At 42.2% G+C, this 26,874-nt stretch overlaps 1 protein-coding gene across 1 annotated transcript in view; it reads right to left on the bottom strand.

Annotated features, from left to right (window-relative positions):
• Positions 1-26,874, bottom strand: part of ap2s1 (adaptor related protein complex 2 subunit sigma 1) — a 67,162-nt gene that overhangs the window by 27,669 nt on the left and 12,619 nt on the right. Inside the window, exon 2 of the mRNA XM_073029353.1 lies at positions 7,710-7,859. Coding sequence (XP_072885454.1) covers positions 7,710-7,859 — 150 coding nt within the window. The remainder of the gene's footprint in view (positions 1-7,709; positions 7,860-26,874) is intronic.

The raw sequence follows: 26,874 nt of genomic DNA, 5'->3' as shown, positions 1-26,874 counted from the left end.
GCATACAGCTGTTGGTCTTATTTTTTTCTTAATTGGGTTCTTTCATGTTTCTTGCTTTGTGGCTGCCCGTAAGCAAACACATCTCAACCGTTGTATAATTTATACATTCTTTGAACTTGAAACTATCTGCAGGTTGGCACATCAGGACACTGGAGTAACATGAAATAACTTTAAAAACAAAATGGATACAAGTGTTGTTGGCAAGGACGTATTTAACATCTGTAACTAATCCCTCTCGTACTGAGTGGTTTCAGAGAATGATTATTAGTCTATACTGTGAACGTTGAATCACAGTTACCCAGACTTGGTGAAGTGGACAGATTTTCTTCTATAAAGTGAACCAGTGAGTGAATGAATCTAAATCTGAATCCGAATCCAGTTTTGTTGCCATTCTGCTAGTTTCATAATTCTGGGATTAAAAAGTCATAAAGTTTACACTCACTGTCCACCACATGGAATGTGAGCATTGATCCAGTCTCCAGAACACCATACCTTCAACACCTAAGCTACCATAACTACAATAATCCAAACAGTACTTCCAGGTGAGACACTTCACTTGAGTATCTGCTGGGGTCGTCTATAGTATCAGGTGCTCCCGATGCGGCCTCATCCACATTGGCGAGACCCGTCATAAATTGGGGGGACTACTTTGTTGAGCACTTCCACTCCATCCACCAAAAATGGAACTTTGTGACGGCCAAACACTTAATTGATTCAAATTATGACATATCAGTCCATGGCCTCCTCTTGTGCCAAGGTGAGGCTACCCTCAGGGTGGAGGAAACAACAACCTTATATTCCATCTGTATAGCTTCCAACCTGGAGGCATGAATACAGAATTCTTCTTCCAGTGAAAAAAGATCCCCCCTCTCCTCCACTCTCCTTCTATTCCCCACTCTGGGCTCTTACCTCTTCTCAATTGCCTGTCACCTCCCTGTTCTCCTTCTTCCCTTTCTCCCAACGGTCCACTCTCCTATCCTATCAGTTTCCTACCTCTCCAGCCCTTACCTTTCCCACCCACCTGGCTTCACCCATCACCTTCTAGCTACCCCCCTCCCCTTCCTGCACCTTTTTTATTCTGACATCTTCCCCCTTCCTTTCCAGTCCTGAAGAAGAGTCTTGGCCCAAAACACTGCACTATTTATTCATTTCCATAGATGCTGCCTGACCTGCTTAGTTCCTCCAGCATTGTGTGTGTGTGTGGTATATTAACAGCAGCAAATAATCTGCTGGGGGAACTCAGCAAATCGAACAGCATTTCAGGGGTAAGGAATAGTTCAGGATTTACAGTTTTGGCCCAGAATGCCAATTCCTCTACCACCCCTCCCCTAACAAATGCCACTTGTCCCACTGAGTTCTTCCAGCAGATTGCTGTTTTCTGCACTCTCCAGCATCTGCAGTCTCTTGGGGCTTGATATTTATATTAGCGTCTCTAGCTTGAAGCATTACCAGACGGCTATTGATACTGCAGATGCCCACTGTCAAAACAGGGCTTCTAACTTTCTGTTTTTAAGTTTGCCTGTATTCAATAATAAACTAGGAAATTTAGTAGGGGTGTTTAAAGACCTACCCATTATAGACATCTCTTAAGGTTTAAGTTTCCCCTAAGTTGTACAGGTTGCACCAAGCTGAGGAAAGCACTCTGTTCCATCTGGTGTGAACTTAAAACTTGTTTTCCTTTCCTTTTCACCTCACTCTTGTACTGCAGACATAGCCTGTGGGTATTTATCCCACTGGGTATCAAAAAAATTGCTTGATGTGACAGTACAATTGATAACAAACTATTCCAACATGACTGAGGTCCTTTTAACATCTGCCGACGTGCTGAGGATGTTCTACGAGTCTGTGGTGGCCAGTGTTATCATGTTTGCTGTTGTGTGCTGGGGCAGCAGGCTGAGGGTAGCAGACACCAACAGAATCAACAAACTCATTCGTCAGGACCAGTGATGCTGTGGGGTGGAACTGGACTCCCTGACGGTGGTGTCTGAAAAGAGGATGCTGTCCAAGTTGCATGCCATCTTGGACAATGTCTCCCATCCACTCCATAATGTACTGGTTAGGCACAGAGTACATTCAGCCAGAGACTCATTCCACCGAGATGTACACTGAGCGTCATAGGAAGTCATTCCGCCTGTGGCCATCAAATTTTACAACTCCTCTCGGAGGAGTGTCAGACACCCTGAGCCAATAGGCTGGTCCTGGACTTATTTCCACTTGGCATAATTTACCTATTATTATTTAATTATTTATGGTTTTATATTGCTATATTTCTACACTATCCCTGGTTGGTGCGACTGTAACGAAACCCAATTTCCCCTCGGATCAATAAAGTATGTCTGTCTGTCTGTTTGTTACGTATTGGTAGAGCAAGAACAACAATGGAGAAGTTGGATTAAAGTTTTTTTACCGGGTTGATTTAGCCACGGCACACACTGGACAACTTAACAGTGTGGGAGTGATAAACCATGCCCTCTGAGATGAAAAATGTTGTGCCGCGCTCAAAAACCCAACAAAAAAAAACCCAGAAGGCCTTCTGCGCTTAGAAGGCCCAGTCGATTCACTACATGATCAATTGACCACATGGGCACTTGCCACATTCTCACAACTGGTCTGCTACGGTTCAGGATCCAGTCCTTCTCTTGTACGTTATTCAACTCTCTCAAGGAGGATTCCTGTGGAGTGGGATCATCTATCCCTTCCCCTCAATTGCTACCATCGAACTCTAGCTCCAGTAACAGCCACAGATGATGCCCAAGCTGAGTTCAGCCAAAGAGGATCAGAGCTTTGGAGCTGTTTTCCCAGTAGATAATACCAGGATGTGAGCTCATCTACAATGGGGAAAAGAAGCACAGTTGCTCAGCTGGCAAATGTTACCGAGTGTTTTAACCAGAAAATCATTAATTCACGTTGCATAGGACCAGTTAGAGCAGGAAAACAACATTCCCGCTTATTTTAGGATACATTTTGACACATTTAATGGGTGACTGAACACCCACTATAGCAAGACTGATAATTTCTCATTTAAAAGTGGGCCCAACATCACCAGAAACATCTGGCCATCCATAGCTTTGGTAGGAAATATTTCAAGGCAGTGAGGCAGATGCATGAATAATGTTGGCATAACTCTGTTGAGACATACCTAATATGTAACTTGATTACCAGTGGGTCATTAGTCTCACACACTGCTCCAATTAGCCCTATGCTCCCTTGCTGTTTGTTCCCTGTTTTATTTGCTCCATAGGTGTTCGATGAGCTTTATTAATCAGTTGAGTCCTGGGATTTTTTTTAAGTCCATAAAAGTACAGACTACAGTTTATAGAGCAGTGAACCAAACACAAAGCCAGTGGCACAGAGGGACCCATTTTTACAGAAAAAATACCTGCTCTTTTCTCTCATTTTAGAGACATGGATTTACGCTGGGCAGTTAGTAGCCCACAGTAAATGGGTTCAAGTGTCTATTCCTAATCATCATCATTATGTGCCGTGTTGTATGATGTGGGCAATCACGGGCTTTCCATGACCATGATTGTTCTTGGCAAATTTTTCTAAACAAGTGTTTTGCCATTGCCTTCATCTGGGCAGTGTCTTTACAATACAAGATACCCCAGCCATTATCAGTACTCATCAGAGATGGTCTGGCTGGTGTCAGTGATTGCACAACCAGGAATTGAGATGTGCACCAGCTGCTCATACGACCATCCACCACCTGTTCCCACGGCTCCACGTGTTAAGCAGGTGATATATCTTGCCCAAAGGTGACCTGCAGGCTAGCGGAGGGAAGGAGCACCTCACACCTCCTTTGGAAGAGATGTATCTTCACCCGCAAACCCTTTAACAGGTTTGTGCTACAAGTCAACACTGACTAGAACTGAAAGGTGGAGCATCCCTTTCCTATGAAATAGAATACTGTACCAAATGGTGCACAAATCCAGAATGTCCCAGCTCTGTGACATGAGGGGGAATATAGCTGATTTCTATCATCTGGAGTCTCTATCCACATTCCAAAATAATTGCCATTCCTTTTCCCAACCATTTATCCACCTCAAATGGCTGATGCTAAAATTCTGGTTTGTTCTCAATTAAGCTGTACCCTTAAGGGATAAAAACAGCCACTTTAAACCAATTAATTTAAACAAACATATATCCTGGTCATCTATAGATAATGATAAATAAAACAACTTTTCAGGAAGGGGTTGAGGGAACACAAACCAATCTTCAGCGAGGGATCAGAATTGGAGAGAGTGAGCAATTTCAAGTTCCTGGGTGTCAAGACCTAACATGGTCCCAACATATCGAAGCAGCTATAAAGAAGTCAAGAGATTGGCTACATTTCATTTGGAGTTTGAGGAGTTTTTACTTATCAACTAAAACACTGAAAAACTTCTACAAATGTACAGTGGAGAGCATTCTGACAGGCTGCATCACTGTCTGGTATGGGGCTACTGCACAGATTGAAGTAGGTGGTAGAAACTTGTAAAATTAGTCAACTCCATCATGGGCACTACTTCCATAGTTTCTAACAGGTCTTCAAGGAGCAGTGTCTTAGGAAGGCAGTGTCCATCATTAAGGATCTCCACCCCCAGAAATGCCCTCATCTCACTGTTACCATCAGGGAGGAGGTACAGAAGCCTGAAGGCACACACTCAACGATTGATAAACAGCTTAATGTCACATGCCAGTGATAATAAACCTGAACCTGATCCTGATTCAGATTCTTCCCCTCTGCCATCCGATTTTGGAATGGACGTTGAACCCATGAACACTACCTAGGTACTTTTATTATCTTTTTGCACTATTTATTTTCATTTAACTATTTAATATACATACATATACTTAATGTAACTCTTTTTTCCCTTCTATATTTATCATTTATTACACTGTACTGCTGCTGTGAAGTTAACAAATTTCATGACATATGCCAGTGATATTAAACCTGATTCAGAATTTTTACATTTCAGGCTCTACATAATAAATTTTAAGACATAGGTCATGACTGTTAATATAGCAAGCGGCAGGAACATAACACTTACATGGGCTCAGTCCTCATTGTAGTGATAAACACGAGAAATCTGCAGATACTGTAAATCGATGCTTATGCCCTCAAGTTGGAGGCTACCCAGACAGAATATAAGGTGTTGCTCCTCCACCCTGAGGGAGGTCTCATCTTGGCATAAGAGGCAGCCATGGATTGATAGGTTAGAACAGGATTTATGCTGTTTTAACTCAAGTAAGAAATGATGAACATTTAATTTTTTTCTTATATGTGAGTAAAAACTTATATGAAACACAATCTGAAGCTTGTGCTACCAATTATCTTTGTAATGAGCTGGCTGCCATGTTTCCTACATTATAGCAGTGGGTACAAGTGAATAGTCCAGAAAGGATTTGTATCAATGTGAACTATGTTAAGGCATGATTGGGCCTCCAATGTGCGGGAGGCACTGTCTTTGGGCTCGGGTTTTCAAGTGCATGCATTTCGTCTTGGCGGACCCGGTTTGTAGCTCTCACACTGCAAGTTGTCCACTGTGTACCATTACTACCATGATTCAGTAAAAAACATTTAATCACAGCAGAAGTTCAGTACCTTTTATCCAAAATGTTTGGGGCTGGAAGTGTTTAGGATTTTGATATTGCTTGGGATCACCATCATTTCTGATTCTGAATTTCTGTGCTACTGGTAGGCAGCCTTTGTCATAGACTTGTTAATCATACATGTGCACTTGACAGTAAAATTTATTACATACCATTAATATAATGAAAATATAATGTGCGCAGGGTAACAGAAGCTTCAGGAAAATACCTGAATCAGCTGTTGAAAAACAGCAGGCTTTCAGTCTCTCCTACTAGGCCATGTTTCAATTAAAAAGTTACAATACACTGGATATGTATTTTACTTTATTTTAGGTTTTATGCATTGTAGCTTTTAGATTTTCATCAGCGATGATCTTGGCAAACTCATCAATAAATTTTTCTGCCGCATCATGATCAGCAAACACTTTATCTTTAATATTTTTTTAAATCCATAAAAAATTAATGCCATGGCTTTTCTTAAATTTCTGCAACCAGCCTGCTGAATGTTGACAATTCCCTTCAGTTTTCAGTTTGTTGTGATAGCTCTTTGCTTGTTTCATGAGCAGCATACTGTTAAGCGGCATATGTTCACACCGGTGTTAACGATACCCGATTGAAATCTTTGTTTCTTGCTTCGTGCAGTGCTTTTCTATTTTTCATTAATATCCGTTCATTACATATGTGGAGTCACTTTCCAGAAATATCTTTCATCCTTCAATCCACAACAAAGACCCACATCAGAATCAGGTTTATTATCACTTACTAATGTCATGAAATTTGTTTTTTTTATTGCAACAGCAGTAAGGTGCAATACATTAAATTATTACAATACTGTGCAAAAGTCTTAGGCACCCTGGATCTATATACCCATGGCTTGAGAAAATATGCAGATACTAGAAATGCAAAGTAACACACAGAGAAAATGCTGGAGGAATGCAGGTCAGGTGGTATCTGTGGGAAAGATCTACGGGGAGAGACCCTTCTACAGGACTGGAAAGGAAGGGAAGTCAGAATAAGAAGATGGGGGGGGGGGGGGGAAGGAAGAGGTACAAAGGTGGCAGGAGATAGGTGAAGCTGCAAGAGGGGGAAGGTGTGAAATAAATAGCTGGAAGTTGATTGGTGAAAGAGATAAAGGGCTGGAGAAGGAGGATTCTGATAGGACCATTGAAGAAAGGGAACGGGGAGGAACACTAGAGAAGGCGATGGGCAGGTAAGGAGGTGTTGAGGGAAATAAGAATGGGGAATGGTGAAGGAGGGGGGTAAAATTACTGGAAGTTTGAGAAAGCGATGTTCACACCATGAAGGTGGAAGCTACCCATACAGAATATAAGTTGTTGCTCTTTCAACCTGAGTGTGACCTCATCCTGGCAGTAGAGGAGGCCATGGACTGACATATCGGAATGAGAATAAATGTGTAGCCACCAGGAATTCCTAACTTTTGTGGCAGACGGAACAGAGATTGGTCTCCCACTCTTCGTCGGGTCTCACTTATATACAGGGGGCCACACCTGGAGTACCTGATACAGTAGATGACCTGCACAGACTTGCAGTTGAAGTATCACCTCACTTGAAAGGATTGTTTGGGGCCCTGAATGGTAGTGAGGGAGGAAGTGTAAAGGCAGGTATCGCAGTTGTTCCACTAGCAAGGATAAGTGCAAGGAGAGAGATCATTGGGGAGGGACGAGTAGACAAGAGAGCGATCCCTGCAGAAAGTGGAAAGTTGAGTGGAGGGAAAGACCTGTTGGAGATAGCGGAAGTTGCGAAGAATGATGCGCTGGATATGGAGGCATGGTATGGTAGGTGAGGACAAGAGGAACCCCATTCCTGGTGTGGTAGCAGGAGGCTGGTCAGATGTGAGCGAAATGGAAGAGATGCTGGCAAAGGAGGAAGGGAAGCCCCTTTCTTTGAAGGAGAAGGACTCATTTGTTCTGGAATGAAAAACTTCATCCAGAGGGAACATGCAGTGGAGACAGAGAAACTGAGAACAGGGAGTGGCATTTTTACAAGTGAACGGTCAGAAGAGGTATAGACCAGATACAATTGACAGGGTGGAATTTTGCATGGTATTGTAGGTGGAGAGTTATACAATGCAAAATAGCCTGACTACTGCAATCTCAAAACTAAAGTCATTATCGTACCTCCACAAAATTGGTGTGCTTAGCATCACGGACAGTCACAACAGCATGGACTTCCTCAATGAGCTTCTGCTTCTCGTCATCATCGAACTGCATGTACCACTTAGCCAAACGGGTTTTGCCAGCGCGGTTCTGGATAAGGATGAAACGGATCTGAAATGAGAAAAAGGAAACATGAAGAGGCTGTGGTGTTGGCTGTTTGATTGGTGTGCACCACAAGAATGTTTCATAGCATCCTTCTTTCAAGTTCTAGTTTGACAAGTGAAGCTTTGTAAGTGCTCCCATATTTATTTTGCAAAACATTTTTCCCCGTTGGTGCTGTTTTTCAGAATCAGAATCAGAATCAGGTTATGTTGTAATATTTGTTGTCTTTGCAGCAGCAGTACATTGCAATACATAATAGAAAAAAAATTCAATTATAGTAAGTAAATATATGTATCTTAAAGGGTTAAATTAAATAGAAATAAAGAAATAGGATGGCAGAGGGGAAGAAGCTATTCCTGAACCATTGAGTGTGTGCCTTCAGGCATCTGTACCTCCTCCCTGATGGCAATAATGAAAAGAGAGCATGTCCTGAGTGGTGGAGATCCTTAATGATGAACACTGCATTCCTAAGGCACTGCTCCTTCAAGATGTCTTGGATATTACGGAGGCTAGTACCCATGATGGAGCTGACTGAGATTACAATTCTCTGCAGCTTATCCTGTGCAGTAGCCATCACGTGCCTCTCACCCCCGCCTTCATACCAGACAGCGATGCAGCAGTCAGAATGTTCTCCATGGTACACACTCGTAGAAATTTGTGTGTGTTTTAGATGACATAATAAATGTCCTCAAACTCTTAATGGAACGCAGCCGGTATTTTGCCTTCTATATAGCTGCATCAATATGTTGGAACCAGGTTAGATCTTCAGAGATATTAACACCCAGGAATTTGAAATTGTTCACTCTCTCCACTTCTGATCCCTCTACGAGGACTAGTGTGTGTTCCTTGGCTGAAGTTCACAATCAGCTTTTTGGTCTTACTGACATTGGGTGGAAAGGTTGCTGCAACATTATTCAACTAGCTGGTATATCTTGTTCCTGTTCTCCCCCCCAGTTGTTCTTCAGAACCAACGTGCAGGTCACCCTTGGGAAAGGTGTAGGACCTGCTTAGCCCCCAATCAGGGTCACCTGAAGCCATGGGATCAGGTGGTGCTGCTTATGCGACCACTGACGCCAGGCAGGCAATCTCTGAAGAGTATTGATAATGGTTGGGGGGTGGGCAGGTCACCCACCTTGTAAAGACACCGCCTAGAAGAAAATGGCAAAGTACATGTGCAGAAAAATTTGACAAGAACATCATGGTCATGGAAAGACCACATCATAAGACATGGGTCATAACAGATTAATCTAGATAAGGGATAAATAGTAGTGAAAATTCACTAGACTGGTTCCTTTGATGGTAAACCTGCCAAGAGAAGGCTCGAGCTCTTATTTTAAACTCTAGGGAATAGAGGAACCTCACTGAAACACACAAAATTCTCAGATGGTTCTGAAGTCTACATATGGGAAGAATGTTTCACTTGGCTGAGGAGTTTAAAAATGTAACAGAACTAAAATTAGGAGCAACTTCTTTACCCCAAGGATGGTTGATCTTTGGAAATCTCTAATTCCAACTTAATCCAGAAGAAGATGGCATCAGCGATCAATGCTACCAAGGGCGGCATTCACCGGATGAAAACTATTTCTTTCACATCTTCTTCTTTCTTTACATGTGGTTCTGGAACTATTGGTTTAATGGTGCATTTTTGGGCCAATCGAGCAATCTGGCGCTTTGCTGTCTCCGAGAAGACTTCAGAAGGCGAGTGGCCTTGAGGCCAAAAAGCTTAAAGTCCTTGATCGACTCAGTCTCTAGATTAAGGCGCTGAGGAAGATTGAAACATCGAGGTGAGTGGGTGTTGCACCATCTACCAGGCTCTCCTTCGCTGCTGCAGAGGAAGGTATTTGCATGTAATGGGTCTCTCTCTCTCTCCCTCAATGTCGTCGGACAATTGTCCTAAAGTTCTGGTCTGCAGTTTGTGGATTGGACTGTAGTTCGCATCATTATGCGTTAGGAATCGAGATGGTCCGCAGACAATGAACACTGAGTTGAACTGAATGTGGACTCATTAATTTTGTGTTTTAGTTTCTCATTCTTTCCTTGCTGTTTTTTTTGCACACGTGGGGGTTGATGTACTTGTTGATTGCATGATTTGTGCTTCTGCGTGTGGGAGGGGGTTGATGTTCTTGTTCTTGATGTCCCTGTTTGCGCAATTTGTTTTTTTTTATTGCGCATGGGGGTTGATATTTTTTATTGAACGGGTTCCAAGGTTTTCTTTGTAAGAAGGCTATCTGTGGAGAAAATGAATACACTGCATACATACTCTGATAATAAATGTACTTTGAATCCTCTAAAACAGGGGTCCCCAACCTTGGGCTATTGACTCCTTGCTTAATGGTATTGGTCCACGGCATAAGAAAAGGTCCGAAATCCCTGCTCTAAAAGCTGTGGAAGGTCAACCTTTGCCTGCATTCTGAAATGAAATAAGTCATACTTCTGGATATTTGGGGAATTGACGGATATGGAGATAGGACTGAAAAACGGTGTTGAGGTAGATTAAATATGATTCTGTTGAATGACTGAGCAAGCCTGATGATGATTGAATGACAGAGCCGGCCTGTGTCTAATGATAATATTCTTCACCGCAGAATTAGAGCTGTGATAAAGTTTGGAATTAAGTGATTTCTTAGGACTTGAATGGAATACTGATGAGCATATAATTGATGAGGGGATGCTTGTTGCCAATCTCTGATTCTTTTCATCAGAACTGATGCTTAAGAGGAAGCTGACAATTAGCTAGGACTGACCTATCCTCTTTATAAATAGGTATTACTTGGGCAATCTCCTCTAAGGTGGAATACATGTTAGATTAATTCCAGTAGATGAAAGCTTTAGCTGAAGGAATGACTACATCTAGTGCAGCATCTTTGTGCGGCAGTAGAGGAGGCCACAAACAGACATGTCGATTCCTTTACTGCCACAATGAGATCACACTCAGGTAGGAGGAGTAGCACCTTATATACCCTCTGGGTAGCCTCCAACCCGATGCCATGAACAACAACTTTTCAAACTTCCCACCCTCAATATTCCCTATTCCCATCTCTTTACCTGCCCTGTGGTGCTCCTTCCCTTCCCTTTCTTCCACAGCCTTCTGTCCTCTCCTATCAGATTTCTCCTTCTCCAGACCTTTGCCTCTTTCACCAATTGACTTCCCAGCTCTTTACTTCACCCTTCCCCCCACCCCCATTTCATCTATCATCCACTACCTTTCCTCCCCTCCCTCCACTTTCTTATTCTGATTTCTCGTATTTTTTTCTCCAGTCCTGAAGAAGGGTCTCGGCCTGAAACTGCGACTGGTTACTCTTTTCAATAGATGCTGCCTGGCCTGCTGAGTTCCTCCATCGTTTTGTGTGTTGCTTGCTTTCACTGGCATATGTTTTGTGGCAGCAATACAGTGCAATACATAATAATAACAAGAATAAAAGAGAAGATGGTGGTGCAATGGCAGCGCGTGCGGCCTCTCCGGGATGAATATCTGTTATCTGTTAAGTAGGATGCCGTGCACAATCCTGATTTGATGGGGACGGACGTGAGAAGCATGGAGGAACATCTGGTGAAACTTCCGACATGCCTGTCTCGCTGCCGCTGCTACTGTGCGATCGAAGAAATCTCCGGGAGGAAGGCCCCGAATCCTCGGTTTTGCCTGTTGCTTGGCGGCCGGGGCTGGGGTCGAAGCGCTCGGCAGAGATGGTGCTCGGTGTCGGAGGGCTGGTCGGAGGCTCGAGGTTTTCAGACAGACTCGGAGTTGGCTGTGGTCGGATGCTTCCGGAGGCTGCATCGGGAAGTTTTGCGGCGCTGGAGGTTTATGGCAGGAAGAGTTTTTCTTCCTTCTACTGTCTGCGTGAGATGATGGGCTATCAGGGACTTTGAGACTTTTTTTACCGTGCCCGTGGTCTGCTCTTTATCACATTACAGTATTGCTTTGCACTGTTGTAACTATATGTTATAATTATGTGGTTTTTGTCAGTTAGTCTTGGTCTGTCTTGTGTTTTTGTGATATCATACTGGAGGAACATTGTATCATTTCTTAATGCATGCATTACTAAATGACAATAAACGAGGACTGAGTGTCCTCATAATCTAATCTAATAAAAACTATAAATTATTAAATATAAAATCAAAATTAAAATAACCAAGCAGTGCAGGAAGAGAAAAATACTGAGGTAGTGTTCATGGTTTCATTGACCACTATGCCCTCTTCTCATGGCTACCATCAGGGAGCAGGTACAGGAGCTTGAAGACTCTCACTCAATGTTTTAGGAACAGCTTTTTCCCCTCTGTCATCTGATTTCTGAACAGTCAATCACTACTCCATTAATTTTGCTCTGTTTTTAGACCAGTTATTTTCATATGTGCAGAAACTTTTGTAAATGTAATTTATAGTATAGTTTATGTATATGTATTGCTGCCACAAAACAACAAATTTCACGACAGACTGCATGCCGGTGATAATAAGCCTGATTCTGATTCACCGATGGTCAGCATTTCAATGATATGCAAAGTAAAATTCACATTATGTCAGGATTATCTGTGCATTTTCTTAAGACTTTAATATTGGGGTGCCAGGATAAATAGTTGATGCTTGAAACTGAGGGCAATTCAGTGCAAAAGACATAATTTGTAAGCATACTTCGAAGTTCAGAGGTAGTCTGAAGGCTTCCTTCTCTGTTCTGAATGCTGTAACATAACATAAGGTGGCCCCATATATTGAACCTCTGGCTGTAGTCTCAGCTAACCCAAGTGGAAAAAGCTTGTTTGCATTTGCTCTATCTACCTCTCATAATTTTATATACCTCTATCAAATCTCCTCTCAATCTTCTACATTCTAAGGAATAAAGTCCAAACCTATCCAATCTTTCCTTATAACTCAGGTCCCTCAGTCCCAGCAACATCCTTGTAAATTTTCTCTGTACTCTTTCAGCCGTATTTACATCTTTCCTGTAGGTAGGTGACCAAAACTCAACACAATACTCCAAAATAAGTCTCATCAACGTCTTAAGTAACTTCAACATAAATCCCATCTCCTGTACTCAATACAGGTCCACCTTCACTAATCCGGCTACCTGTAATCTGGATCCTTCGATAATCCGGCACTGATTTCAAATTTTCCGCGCATCTGTAATTTCAAATTTCCCGGGCCACCGTACTAATCTGCTGCACATTGCTTTGGTTGCGCTAGATCTGTTCATGTGTTGGCACACTCTTCTAAGCACAGGCAGGTGATTCCTGCTTGCTTTCCTGCATTTATTAATATCATTTGCGTGAGGCGTGGCCACCTGGCACCCGCCCATCACACCCGCCAGTGGTGGGGGAGATGGCGCGCTGGGTCAGTTCGCCTTCTCGCCGCCTGCCGGCAGTCGTGCACTGCCCTCCAGTGTTGCCCGGCCAGCGTTCCATTCTCTTCCACTTACGACCTCAGATCAGACGTGGCGACCCACCGAATTTAGGCATATTACTAAGCAGAGGAAAAGAAACTAACGAGGATTCCCTCAGTAACTGCGAGTGAAGAGGGAAGAGCCCAGCGCCAAATCCCTGGCTGCCTGGCGTCGCGTGAAATGTGGCGTATAAAAGTCTTCCTTTCTTCGACTTTTGCTTCTACTCACCCAGATGTGCTGCCATCATCAACAGGTTTTGAAGAAACTGTTGTACCAGTTTCAGCACCAGTTCCTGATGCTTCACTCATTTTGCAAGATGAAGATGTTGATGATCCTGACAACCCCACACTTGCGGACGTGTAACTTTGCCTGAAGGTATATCAAATGTCTCACTTTAGAAGCAGAAGTGCTCAACTGTTCTGTACAAGTTAACTCCTGTACGTTTACTTGTACCCTTTATTTTATCTGTGCCTGTAAAGTATATTACCTTATTAAAATTTAACTTGCTACTTATTTAATTTTTCTGTTTCATTATTATCTAACTTGTACTGATTCACATGATATTTTAAAGGTATAATGATGCGGTTAGCTATTGCTTAATGAGATCCTTCTGTAATTCGGCATTTTCACTAATCCGGCACTCCTCAGGTCCCAATGGTGTAGGATTATAGAAGGTCAACCTGTACTTTGATTTATGAATGCAATGTACCAAAGTTTTATTCTCCTGCCCTGCTGAGGTCCTCTGGCTCTCTTGTGTGTTGCTTTGATGTGCAACTATAATTTTATGTTACAGACATATGGGAAATAGTTGAAGGCGGTGACCTGTTAGTGTTGCCAGGTTACCTCAGGTAGCTGTAACATGGAAAAAATGCAGACATTAAAATCAGATAATGCTGGAAAAAACTCGGCTGTGTAAGTAGGATCTGTGGAAAATTAAACAGAGTTAATGTTACAGGTCAAAAAACTTATGGTCAGAAATCTTATCATTCCTGGACCAAATGTGTGCTGTCTATTTTTTCCAACCAATGAAAGTTCGAAATATAGTAATTTGCTGATATTCATGGCCCTTGCTTTCATGTTGTGACATCATATTTTGATTACAGTATAATCACTGTGGAAAGCTGCTAATGGACAGTCTACTTTCCTCCAAAGATGCTGCCTGACCCCTTTCATTTTTTGAGCTTCTTTGAGCATCTACAGTCTCTTAAGACCGTAAGGTTTAGGAGCAGAACTAGGCCATTTGGCCCATTGAGTCTGCTCCAGCACTTCATCATGACTGATGATCTATTTTCCCTCTCAGCCCCAATCTCCTGCATTCTTGCTGTATCCAGTCATGCCCTGACCAATCAAGAATCTATCAACTTCTGCCCAGTGACCTGGTCTCCACAGCTGTCTGTGGCAAAGAATTCCACAGATTCACCACACTCTGCTAAAGAAATTCCTCATCTCCATTCCAAATGGACATCCCTCTATTCTGAGGCTGTGTCCTTGGTCCTAGACTCCCCCCACCATAGGAAACATCCTCTCCATATCTACTCTATCGCGGGCTTTCAACATTTCAATCCCGGAATCATTTTTGTGAACCTTCTCTGAACCCTCTCCCATGTCAGCACATCCTTTCTTAGATAAGGGGCTCAAAACTGCTCACAATCCTCCAAGTGGGGCCTCACCAGTGCGTTATAAAGTCTCATCATTGCATCCTTGCTTTTCTAGTGCTCTAACATCCTCTTTGCTTTTCCAATATACAACAGTCCTGCAGGAAGTCCAAATGGCAATTTCTTCAAGTATGAATTTGGACAGCAAGTTCTTCCATCACAAACATACCTGCTCCTCTTTTCCCCTCTATGTACACACATGCACTTTCCAACTGAAGCCACTGGATGGTGATCAGAACTTGTAGTCTTGGCTGACCTTTCTTCTTGTTGAGATAACCACCAGTGACTGTAACATTACACCTGAATGTTTTTTTAAAACTAGGATAAAGCGGTGGGATTCGCCCTACCTTTCCCCATTCCCACATAAAGCTCCACCATTTCCTGATGGAAATTGGGGAGGAGGACCTAACAAGCTCAAAGAGGTTACACCCAGCCTTCCTTTCCTCGAGCAATAAAATATTTCATTGTAATTTTCCCTGTACAATGAAGTAAAAGTTTATTACAGACAACAAAAACTGGTAAAAGCACAGGAAAACATTCCAACATAAATTACCTATATTGTCCCCTTCCATTCAAACGTATCTGGTGCTTACCCAAGTGTACTGCTGCTAGACAAAGAGTTCATTTGCCAAGCTATTTGTGTTCTTACCATTAAAGTGATCTCCACCCTATTGAGTGTGAGAATAACAAGTTGAGCAGGAATGTGGATATCTGGAAACCATTATGAGACAGAAGGTCAGTCACACAGAATGAATCCAAGGCTTTAATCATAACTGAATGTTCAAACTGAAGTGCAACCAGTTTACAACATCCATCCAATCCTCCATATTGGAAACGATCTTCAATCTGCTGCCTAATCTCTACATCTCCAATCAGATTTAATGAAAAGAATTTAATTCAGCAGGAGTGCATTTCTGAACAGTATTCTTCTCTCCTGAAGGAACAAACTTGTGCTTTGGATCCAGTTCTATAGAATTTGGGTTAAAGTTATATACTTTTTCCATTCTTAATGAGGCTGGATGGGGTGGGCAGAAGAGAAATGATGGATAACGGAAATTAAGGCAATCAGAAACAAGGGCTAATAGACTACTTAGATGTACTCTGCTCATATCTGAAGATAGATCTCCCAGCTTATGAACCAGAGAACATAAGTAACGGGCAAGCACGAAGAAATCTGCAGATGCCGGAAATTCAAACAACACACACAAAACGCTGGTGGAACACAGCAGGCCAGGCAGCATCTATAGGGAGAAGCACTGTCCTGACGAAGGGTCTCGGCCCGAAACGTCGACAGTGCTTCCCCTATAGATGCTGCCTGGCCTGCTGCGTTCCACCAGCATTTTGTGTGTGTTGTAACATAAGTAACGGAGTCATAATGCAAATATTTTTATTCCCTCACATTGTGAAATGGATGTAAGATTTAAATAAATTCTAAATAGACAAAGGTCCATGCCAACTATCAAGTATTCATCTATACTATCCTGGTAATTCAGTCGGGTACATCAAAACATACAGTGAAACGCATCATCTATTTTAACAAACAATGCAACCCAAGGCTTCCTGGCCAAAAGGCCACACACTTTGCTCCAAACCTCACCGAAGTCCCTTGGACACAACGAAGTGCCAGATTGCTCAATCAGCCCAAAACAGACCATCAGAATGTAAATCACAGGTTCAAATTGTATGCAAATCAGTAGTAAAGTCATATTAAAAAGAAGAAGTGGTTTCATGAACTGTCTGCAGCATGTCACCGTCGGTCACGTTATTCACTGGCGCCATCTTTCAGTAACAACTATTTTGAGATTAGCAGTTGTGGCTCTAGATGTTAGCATTCTGATTTTTTTGTTTTGCCCTGCAATTATTTAAACACAATTATGATGTCCTTACCAAAGCAGCAATGAATGCAGTCAATGCAAGCTCTGAGTTTGGACTACTGTTGCATTTCTATTGCCAACCATAGAACTATTCCACTTCTCTGTGTTCAGTTACTGTTATTCATGGCGGCAAAAGTCGAGGAATCAGCTAAGTCGAGGAATTTCTACTTCTGATCCCAGTCATTTTAGCCTTCTACAGTGTTGTGTTTCTGGAGAGAAAGTGGGAATGAGGCTGCTGTGTTGTGTGCTCTGTGTTCTCAGATCACTCAGACTAATTCTCTATGCTCACATCTACAGTATAGCTAGGGTGCCTAAGACTTTTGCACAGTACTGTAGTAATTTTACGTATTGCGCTGTACTGCTGCTGCTGCAAAAAAGCAAACTTCATGACGTGTGAGTGATGATAAACCTGATTCTGATCTGGGTCTCTATTGTGGATCGAGAGCGGGAAGGGGGCAGGGAGAGGGGAATCATGGTTGGGAAGAGGGGAAGGAGCGGGAAGCACCAGAGAGACATTCTGTACTGATCAATAAACAAATTGTTCGGAATCAAATGACCTTGTCTGGTGTCTCAAGGCTGGATGTATCTGCAACCACACCACCTCCTCCCACCCCTGGCACTCCTCCTCTGCCACCAGTCCCACACCCCTCCCACGGCACTCCACCATCGCTATTCCCAACATCCTTTGTTCCCACCCATCGCCTCTCTTTGCTGCTCCACCCCCCTTTTTCTTTCTTTCATTGTCTTCTGTCTCTTTCACAATCAACTTCCCAGCTCTTTGCTTCATCCCTCCTCCCCCCCTCCCCAAGTTTCACCTATCGCCTGGTGCTCCTCTCTCCCCTCCTCTACCTTTCAGATCTACTCCTCAGCTTTTTTTCTTCAGTCCCACTGAAGGGTTTCAGCCCAAAATCTCGACCGTACCTTCCCCCCCATTGATGCTGCGTGGCCTGTTGAGTTCCTCCAGCATTTTGTGGGTGTTGATTCTTTGCTCCCGCCACAGATTTACAAACTCACTCTCCATTCCACGTTGACAATTAAAGTACTGTGCAATCTTAGCTATATACATGTGCCTAAGACTCTTCCACAGTACCATGGAACATAGAACAGTACAGCACCTGAACAGTCCTGATGAAGGGTCTTGGCCCAAAATGTCAACTGTTTATTCCTTTCCACAGATGCTGCCTGAACTGCTGAGTTCCTCCAGCATCTTATGTGTGTTGCTGTCGACCTTTGGATAATCTATTCTGTTTAGCACGTGAACAGTCCCTTTGGCCCATGATACAGTGTCAAATTAATTAAACGAGAGACAAGCTAGTGATGTATTTGTACTACAACACACAAAAAACGCTGGAAGAACTCAGCAAGTCAGGCAGCATTTATGGAGATGAATACACAGACATTTCAGGCCACGAGGTAGTGCTGATGAAGGGTCTTGGCCCAAAACATGACTGTTTATTCCCCTCCATAGATGCTCCCTGACCTGCTGAGTTCCTCTGGCATTTTGTGAGTGGGCTATTCAAGAGTTGCAAGCATCTGCTCGTTATTTTTCCACATATTTCTACTGCTCGTTTTAATTTCACTCCTATATGTCCAAACTCTAAGGAAAAGCTAAAAGCACCTCACAGGTTTGGCAGCTTCTACCGAGAAAGCAAATTCATGCTTCATGTCAATAACCTTTCATCGTAACTTGAAGAAGTTAAAAACAGAAGTTTTAAGTTCCAGAGAAACATGGGAGGGGCAGAGAACAAAAAAGGAAGGCTGAGTGGGAAGAGCTGAAGAGATCAAATTGCACAGGTGGTGGTGGTGCTGCCACTGCCAGAGGGTGAATGGTCGAGCCGTATCAGAAAGAGTGCAAGTAGGTGGAGTTGATGAAAGCTGAATCACCGGAAGGGAGGGTAAATTAAAACAATGCTGAAAATGATTGGAATTTTCATTTTCATGTCCTATTCCTTGGTGCTCAATTACCCAATTAAGTAAAATAATTCAATAGCCAACACATGTAGAAGAATACTTAACTGAATTATAACATTTGGGTGAAAGAGCATCCACCCACAACATTAACTCAATTTCTCCCTTCACAGATGCTGCCTGACCTGTTGAATAATTGCAGCATTTACTGTTCTTGTCAAGGGATTTTTGACAGAAAAATCTGGAAGTAAGATACAAGTCAATCTCTTCAAGTTCAAGTTTAATTGTCATTCAACTCTACTTGCTTTGTACTTACGACCATGTGGCTAAGCACAGCTCCAATGCCACATTCAAGGTTGCTGAAGACAAGCTGAATCAAAGCTGGTGATGAATCAGCATTGAAAAATCTGGCCTACAACAACAACCTCTTACTCAGTGTCAGCAAGACCAAGAAGCTGATTACTGACTTCAGCAGGAGGAAACCAGGGGTCCATGAGCCAGGTGAAGAAGGTCAGCAACTTTAAATTTCTCGATGCTATCATTTGATGATGCATTGGATATTCTTCTGGAGCCATGTTTCTACAAGAACAAGCACGTAGCAGTTTGTCATCTTGCTTTGGGTCAGCTGCAGTTGAAGTCATTCCAGGGAGTGAACACTGGTGAGCAGTCCCAACAGGAGAGCTCGCCCTCAATCCAGCATGACTCCCGGCATGCCTGCCGCCCCACTGTTCTCTTCAACATCGCCTTCAGATAGCTAAAACAGGTGATGATGTGACATGAGGGCCAGACTGCATAACAACTGAGGCCACACAGCTCCTCCACCACCAATCTCACCCAGGAACCTAAGAACCTGAATTGAAATATTTTGTATTACCAATGTCAGACAGAGTCTTACCATCACAAGAAAACTGTTTAAGACGCACACTTGCGCCATTTGTCAGACCTGGAGAGGCCGCTGTGACCAAGTGCGCCGCCAGTATGTTGGAAATCCTTTCTTTGGTTCAACGCAGTGATAATGCTAACTTCTATTACTGGAAGTATTTACAATTTGAACAGCTGAATTCAATATTTTATCCTTTGAGAAATGCTTGCAAATCATTAGCTATTAAAATCAAAAGATTTCAACATGCAAACTCCCTTCAATATGCAAAGGTTGAATTGCACAAAAACAAACTTTGTGGGTGTCCAGACCTGGTACCCAATTATCACACCAGTTTATAAATACAGATAATATGTATCTGAACACTATTGTTACCCTTTATTCTAATGGAATTAGGTTTGAGCTATTTAAGATGTCACTTTGTTTAGCTCAACTGCACTGAATTTGCTTATCTGTAATTAAAATAATTATATAAATGACTGGGTGGTTTAGTCACAATGGAAGAAAAATTCATTTAAAATTAAATACAGCACATTTTCTTTCACCAGCTACAAAGAACGTATGACAGCAGTTATATTTCATTAGGAGCTTGAGGAAATTTGGTATGTCACCAAAGTCTCTAGCAAATTTCTACAGATGTACCGTGGGCAGCATTCTAATTGGCTGCCTCACTGTCTGCTATGGAGTCAGCCATATCCATCATTGGCACTAGCTTTCCCAGCATCGAAAACATCTTCAAAAGGTGATGCTTCAAAAAAATCTGCATCTCTCATTTCGGATCCCCATCACCAGGACATATTCTCTTGTCATTGGTACACACAACATTTTAGGAACAGCCTCTTCCCCTCTGCTATCAGATTTCTGAATGGTCCATGAACCCATGTATATCATCTCACTACTTAAAAAAATTTTTTTTGCTCTCCTTTTCTATAGCTTAATTTAATTTTTTTATATGCACTGTATTTTTTTACTGTAATTTCTAGTTTTTAAAAAAAATTATATGTTGCATTGTACTGCTGGCGCAAAGCAACATATTTCACAACACACGCCATGTTCTGATTCTGATCTGATTAAACCTGATTCTGATGTGAAGCACAAGAGCAATCTGAGTTGGAAAGCTTCATTTAACTTAGTGCTGCATTCTAGCCTACAAGACCAAGTACAATCACACTTGATATTTGCTTCTGATTACTGGATTCCCAGTTAAAATTTTGCATTGCAGGACTTCCACTCAATCAATACATCATTCACTGTATTCATATTAGCTCAATAACCGTTGTTTCTCTTCCTCTCTCTTGTTACTGATATTCAGACACAACTACATCAATCTTAGTCATCAATATTGTTGACTTGTTGTTAGATATTATAAAAATGTTTTATAAAGGAGTCACCTCAGAAGCATTCCTTTATATGTCAACGATTTGAGTAATGGAATTGATGGCTTTGTTGCAAAGTTTGCAAACGATACAAAGAAAGGTGAAGGGGCAGGTAGTTTTGAGGAAATAGAGAAGCAACGGAAGGACTTAGACAGACTAGAGATTGGGCAAAGAAGATGGAATACAGTGTTGGGAAGTGTACGGTCATGCAATTTGGTAGTAGAAATGAAAGAGCTGACTATTTTCTAAATGGAGAGAAAATGCAAAAATCTGAGGCGCAAAGGACTTGGGAGTCCTCGTGCAGGAATCCCTAAAGGTTAACTTGCAGGTTGAGTCTGTGTTAAGGAAGGCAAATGCAATGTCAGCATTCATTTCAAGAGGACTAGAAAATAAAAGAAAGGATGTAATGTTGAGACTTTATAAAGCACTGATGAGGCCTCACCTGGAGTACTGTGAGCAAGTTTGGGCCCCTTACCTGAGAAAGGTTGTGCTGAAATTGGAGAGGGTTCAAAGGATATTCATGAAAATTATTACAGAATTGAACGGCTTGTCATATGAAGTGTTTGATGGCTCTAGGTCTGTATTCACTACAATTCAGAAGAATTAGGGGTGACATAACTGAAACCTATTGAATGGTGAAAGGCCTTGATAGAGTGGATGTGGAGAGGATGTCTCCTGTGGTGGTGTCTAAGACCAGAGGATACAGCCTCAGAATGGAGGGCTGTCCATCTAGAACGAAGAGGAGGAGGAATTTCTTTAGCCACAGAGTGGTGAATCTGTGGAATTTGTTGCCAGAGGAGGCTGTGGAGGCAGTCTTTAAGCATATTTAAGGCAGTTTGATAGATTCTTGATTGGTCAGGGCATAAAGGGATGCAGGGAGAAGGTAGGAGATTGGAGCTGAGAGGAAGAATGGATCAGCCATGATGAAATGGCCTAATTCTGCTCCAATATCTTATGGTCCAATATTATCAGTGTGCAGATTTCAACCACTGATTTCTGCTAAATATACTGGTCTTGGTAAAGTGTAAAACCTTTTCTTGGAGTATCACAGTAAAATTATGTAATTGTTAACAACTAATGTAAATAATTATTCTAAATTAGTTAGTTGAGCACAGTTGAAGATGGAGTTTGAGGCTATTTTTCAAAACAAAATGCCTCCATGTCTGAATTAATTCAGGATAATTGCTTAGAGCCATTTTTTTTTAATAAAGAAAGCACTGCCAAGTCTTCTTACCATTCAAGAGACCGTCCCCCCCCCCCCCCCCCATGAAATGCTGGCATTGGCAGGAAGTTCTGTCTGCTTACTCAGGGGCACAGGACACAATAGAGTGATTGAGTCTCTAATGAGACTGGTGGTTGGTAATGGAGGGTGGGAAAATTCTGTCTAAACTTAGGAAATCCTCAGGAAAAAGCAACGATATCCTAACAAACAACTCTGGAATGGCTCATGCCATTTAGATACTTCAAATAATTTATTTTTAAAATACCCTGGCTCTCATAAATACTCTGACGCTGTCTAAATTCAGGTAGGGAATGCGAATTTAACACATTTTCACTTTTAGAATTTGGAGTCAATAACATATCTTCCCAGATCTCCCTTCCATTAATAGTATCTGTGGAAAAAGTGTTAAATTCACATTTCCTACTGAGAGGAACTTACTATTGTGGGTGTCAGACTATTTTAAAAATAAATTATTTTGAATAGTATGAGCCATTCCAGGAATGTTTATTAGGATATTGTTTATATACAATTTTTCATAAAGTCTTTTGTATTTATTTACTTTCCTGTAAATGCCTGTAAGAAAGTGAATCTTAAACTGGCCTATCATAACATATATGTACTAAGATAATAAGTTTACATTGACTTTGATCTAAATGAAGGCCTTTGCTGCATCCACTTTCTGATACATCTGATTCAGACCTCCTCTATATTCATAGAATGCATTGGACTGGAAATACGCCTCTAACAAGGGAGGTGTAAGGCACTCCTTCCCTCTGCTAGCCTGCAGGTTACCCTTGGGCAAGGTGTAGCAGCTGCTGAGCCTTCCCGATCAGGGTCATGTGAAGTCATGGGAGCAGGTGGTGGATGGTCGTATGAGCAGTCGGCGCATATCATAAGTCCTGGTTATGCGACTACTGACTCCGGCCAGACAATCTCTGAAGAGTATTGATAATGGCTGGGGTCACTTATCTTGTAAAGACACTGCCCAGAAGGCGGTAATGGCAAACCACTTCAGCAGAAAAATTTGCCAAGAACATTCATGGTTATGGAAAGGCTATGATCATCCATTTTGACATGGCACATAACGAATGAACGATGCAAAATGACATTGTTCTATTAAATTCACCTTTAGCTAACACAGTTTACTGTCGAAAGAATAAAAACAGTAGGGAATGGCATCAGATTATTGGTAGTTGAGAGGGGGAGAAGTTAGACTTGCATTCAGCGTCATTAAGACCAAAGAGCTGATTGTGGACTTCAGAAAGAGTAAGACAAGGGAACACACATCAGTCCTCATAGAGGGTTCAGAAGTGGAGAGAGAGAGCAATTACAAGTTCCCGTGTGTTAATATCTCTGAGGTCTTAATCTGGTCTCAACATATTGATGCAACTACAAAGGCGGCAAGACAGCAGTTATATTTGATTAGGAGTTTGAGGAGATTTGGTATGCCACCTAAAACAGTCAAAAATTTCTACAGGTGTATTGTAGAGAGCATTCTGACTGGCTGCATCATCTTCTGGTGTTGGGGGACAGGATCAAAGTGAGCTGCAGAGAGCTGTAAACTTAGTCAGCTCTATCTACTAGCCTCCATAGTATCCAAGATTTCTTCAAGGAGTGAAACGGTGATGGCCATCATTAAGGACCCCCACCACCACCCAGAACATGCCCTCTTCTCATTGTTACCATCAGGAAAGAGGTAGAAACCTGAAGAAACACACTCAATGATTCAGGAACAGCTCCTTCCCCTCTGCCATCTGATTTCTGAATGGAAATTGAACCCATGAACACTACCTCACCACTTTTTGCACTACTTATTTAATTTAACTATTTAATATACACATATATACTTACAGTAATCCAGTTTCCCCCCTATATTTAGCATGTATTGCATTGTACTGTGCTGCAAAGTCAACAAATTTCACGATATAAACCTGATTCTGATTAGTGTTGGGGTCAAATTGGATATTAGAAGACATTAGAAAATAAGATCTAGTGACACTATCAAGGAACTTCCTGGTTTTTTGGAACTAATATAATGCAAGGTAACCACAACCATATCAATGAACTTGATTCATGTGAAGTGATATGATTGATCACGTGATGTAAACCATTGTCCTTGCTCTGCCTCTTTGAAAGACCAATCTAATTGGTCCCATTGCACTGTTTAAATTGCCAAACCTTTGAAAATGCTTCATTTTCAGCTAAATATACAATTCCCCATAGAAGGTGACAAATGCATTGTCTGTTTTTAATTTGATCCGAAAATAATCAGATGCAAATATTGCTGGAAGCATCAGTAATTCCTGCTGATACCTAGTCAGCCTTACCTTAAGAGGGTGGTGGAGGTGAACTACTATAAAGTTCAAAGTAAATTTTATGTGTGTGTGTGTGTGTGTGTGTGTGTGTGTGTGCGTGTGCGTGTGCGTGTGCGTGTGCGTGTGCGTGTGCGTGTGCGTGTGCGCGTGCGCGCGCGTCACTACATACAACCCTGAGATACATTCTCCTGCGGGCATACTCAGCAAATCTATAGAATAGTAACTATCAGGATTAATGAAAGATCAACCAGAGTACAGAAGACAACAAATTGTGTAAATGCAAGTATAAATAAATAGCAATAAATAATGAGAACATGAAATAACAAGATAAAGAGTCCTTAGTGAGATAATTGTTTGTGAGAACATCTCAATGGATGGGCAAGTGAGTGTAGTTGTCCTCTTTTGTTCAAGAGCCTGATGGTTGTGGGGGTAGCAACTGTTCTTAAGCTTGGTGATGTGAGTCCCGAGTTCTTGGTCAGGAATTGATTAGGTACCAGCAGGAATTGCTGAGGCTCTTGTACCTGACAGCAGCCTGGATGGTGGGAATCTCTGGGAATCCCTACAACAGCATTTTATGTAGATGTGCTCAGTGGTTGGGAGGGCTTTACCTGTGATGTACCTTTTTTTGGATTTTCTGTTAAGAGATATTGGTGTTTCAGGCCGTAATACACCCTCCACTACACATTTATTGAAGTTTCTCAAAGTAGCTCTTGTGCTGAAGACAATCCTAGTCTGTGTTGGGTAGTGAGTTCAGGGATTCAACTGAGAACGATGAAAGAATGGCAATGTATGTCTATGTATGATTCAGGAGCAGCCACACTCCCAGTTGCTACTGCACGTCATCTGGACATTATGAAAGTGTAAGAAGTCAAAGAAATGGGTTAAGTGCCTACACTGCACCTCATGTATGTTATAAAGTGGTGGAGATGGGGGGTGGACATTTACGGTAGGTGAATGGATGTAAATGCACGTCAAGGACTAGGACAGAACATTCCTCGAATGTTGTTGGAAAAATTCAGGTCCAGGTGAGTGAAGAGTATTCCATCACATTCTTGAGTTGTGCCTAGTACGTGATAGAGATGCTCAGGGAGCTCAAAGGGTGAATTACCTGCTGATTACCCAGCTTCTTGCAACTGAGCAGATAAGTGGTTGGAAATAACTTGGAAAATGTGTAGCTCGGGTGGTCAATGATTAGGTTGAGTTGTTCTCTGATCTTGCCAATTGACTTGCAAGTGGAATAGTGATACTCTCATCACTTTTGAGGATGCCTAGTGCTTTTTGTTCAGGTCTCAATAAGGCATGAAAGGATCTGTTGCATGTCATAGTCGGTACAATTATTTAGTCTTATCTGCTGTTGATTTCTTCTGGTAACATGTTAATTGCCAAGATCAGAGAACAACTCAACCCAACCAGTTAAGTGGTTAGTCTAGAGAAGGGGTTTCCAACCTTTTTTTTAATGCCATGGGCCCCTAAAATCAACAGAGGGGTCTGTCCATCCCAGGTTGGGAGCCCTTCCAGAACAAACATATAAAGCTGGAGAAACTCAGCAGGTCAGGGGAATAAACAGTTGATGTTTCAGGCTTTGACCCTTCATCAGGACTAGAAAGGAAGGACACTGAAGCCAACTAGTCTGGTAGATTTGCTGAACTATGATAGAGATAATGGGGGATCTGATAATGCCTGTGCAACTGAGTGCCAAGAACAGAAGAATGCTGGGCCCTCTCACATTTGGGGTGGGATGATCATCGCCTAACAATTGGGACAATTCTTGCCATTTTCCACACATTCGTGCAGGCATTGATAAACCAAGATAACCCAATCCAACTCGCAGCTCTAGGGCTGTAGGTCACAGCGTCAGGTGCTCTTCAAAAAAAAAAACTGCTGGACGAAGTCAGCAGGCCAGGCAGTATCTATGGAAATGAATAAACAGTCAACGTTTCAGGCTGAGACTCTTCTTCATGAATTAGAAGGAAAGGGGAAGATGGCAGAATAAGAAGTTGGGGGGAGGAGGTTAGCTGGAAGGTGATAAATGAAGCCAGGTGGGTGGAAAGATAAAGGGCTGAAGAGGAATGAATTTGAAAGGAGAGGATAGTGGACCATTGAAGAGAGGGAAGGAGGAGGGTACTCAGGGGGAAGTTATAGGCAGGTGAGAGAAGATAGAAGGGGGGTAGGGGAGGTAGAATTTTATCAGAAGGAGAAACTGTTTCTGCTTCCATCAACAATTCAAGCAGTGAGTTCAAGTGACGATGTTCCCCAGTAATCTCTGGATTGTTATTTGACTAGTAAGACCAGCGGGTTAAATGGATAATTATTATCCTTATGCTGACGGGTCTAAAATTTCCGCTTCATTGCTACACTGTTTAAGTTCCTGTTGTGTCTACTCAATGATTGGTTGAGCAATACACACCAGTACAGTACCATA

This window comes from Hemitrygon akajei, chromosome 25, assembly GCF_048418815.1.
Source record: "Hemitrygon akajei chromosome 25, sHemAka1.3, whole genome shotgun sequence".
Classification (NCBI taxonomy): Eukaryota; Metazoa; Chordata; class Chondrichthyes; order Myliobatiformes; family Dasyatidae; genus Hemitrygon; species Hemitrygon akajei.
This window is presented reverse-complemented; position numbering and strand designations above follow the sequence as displayed.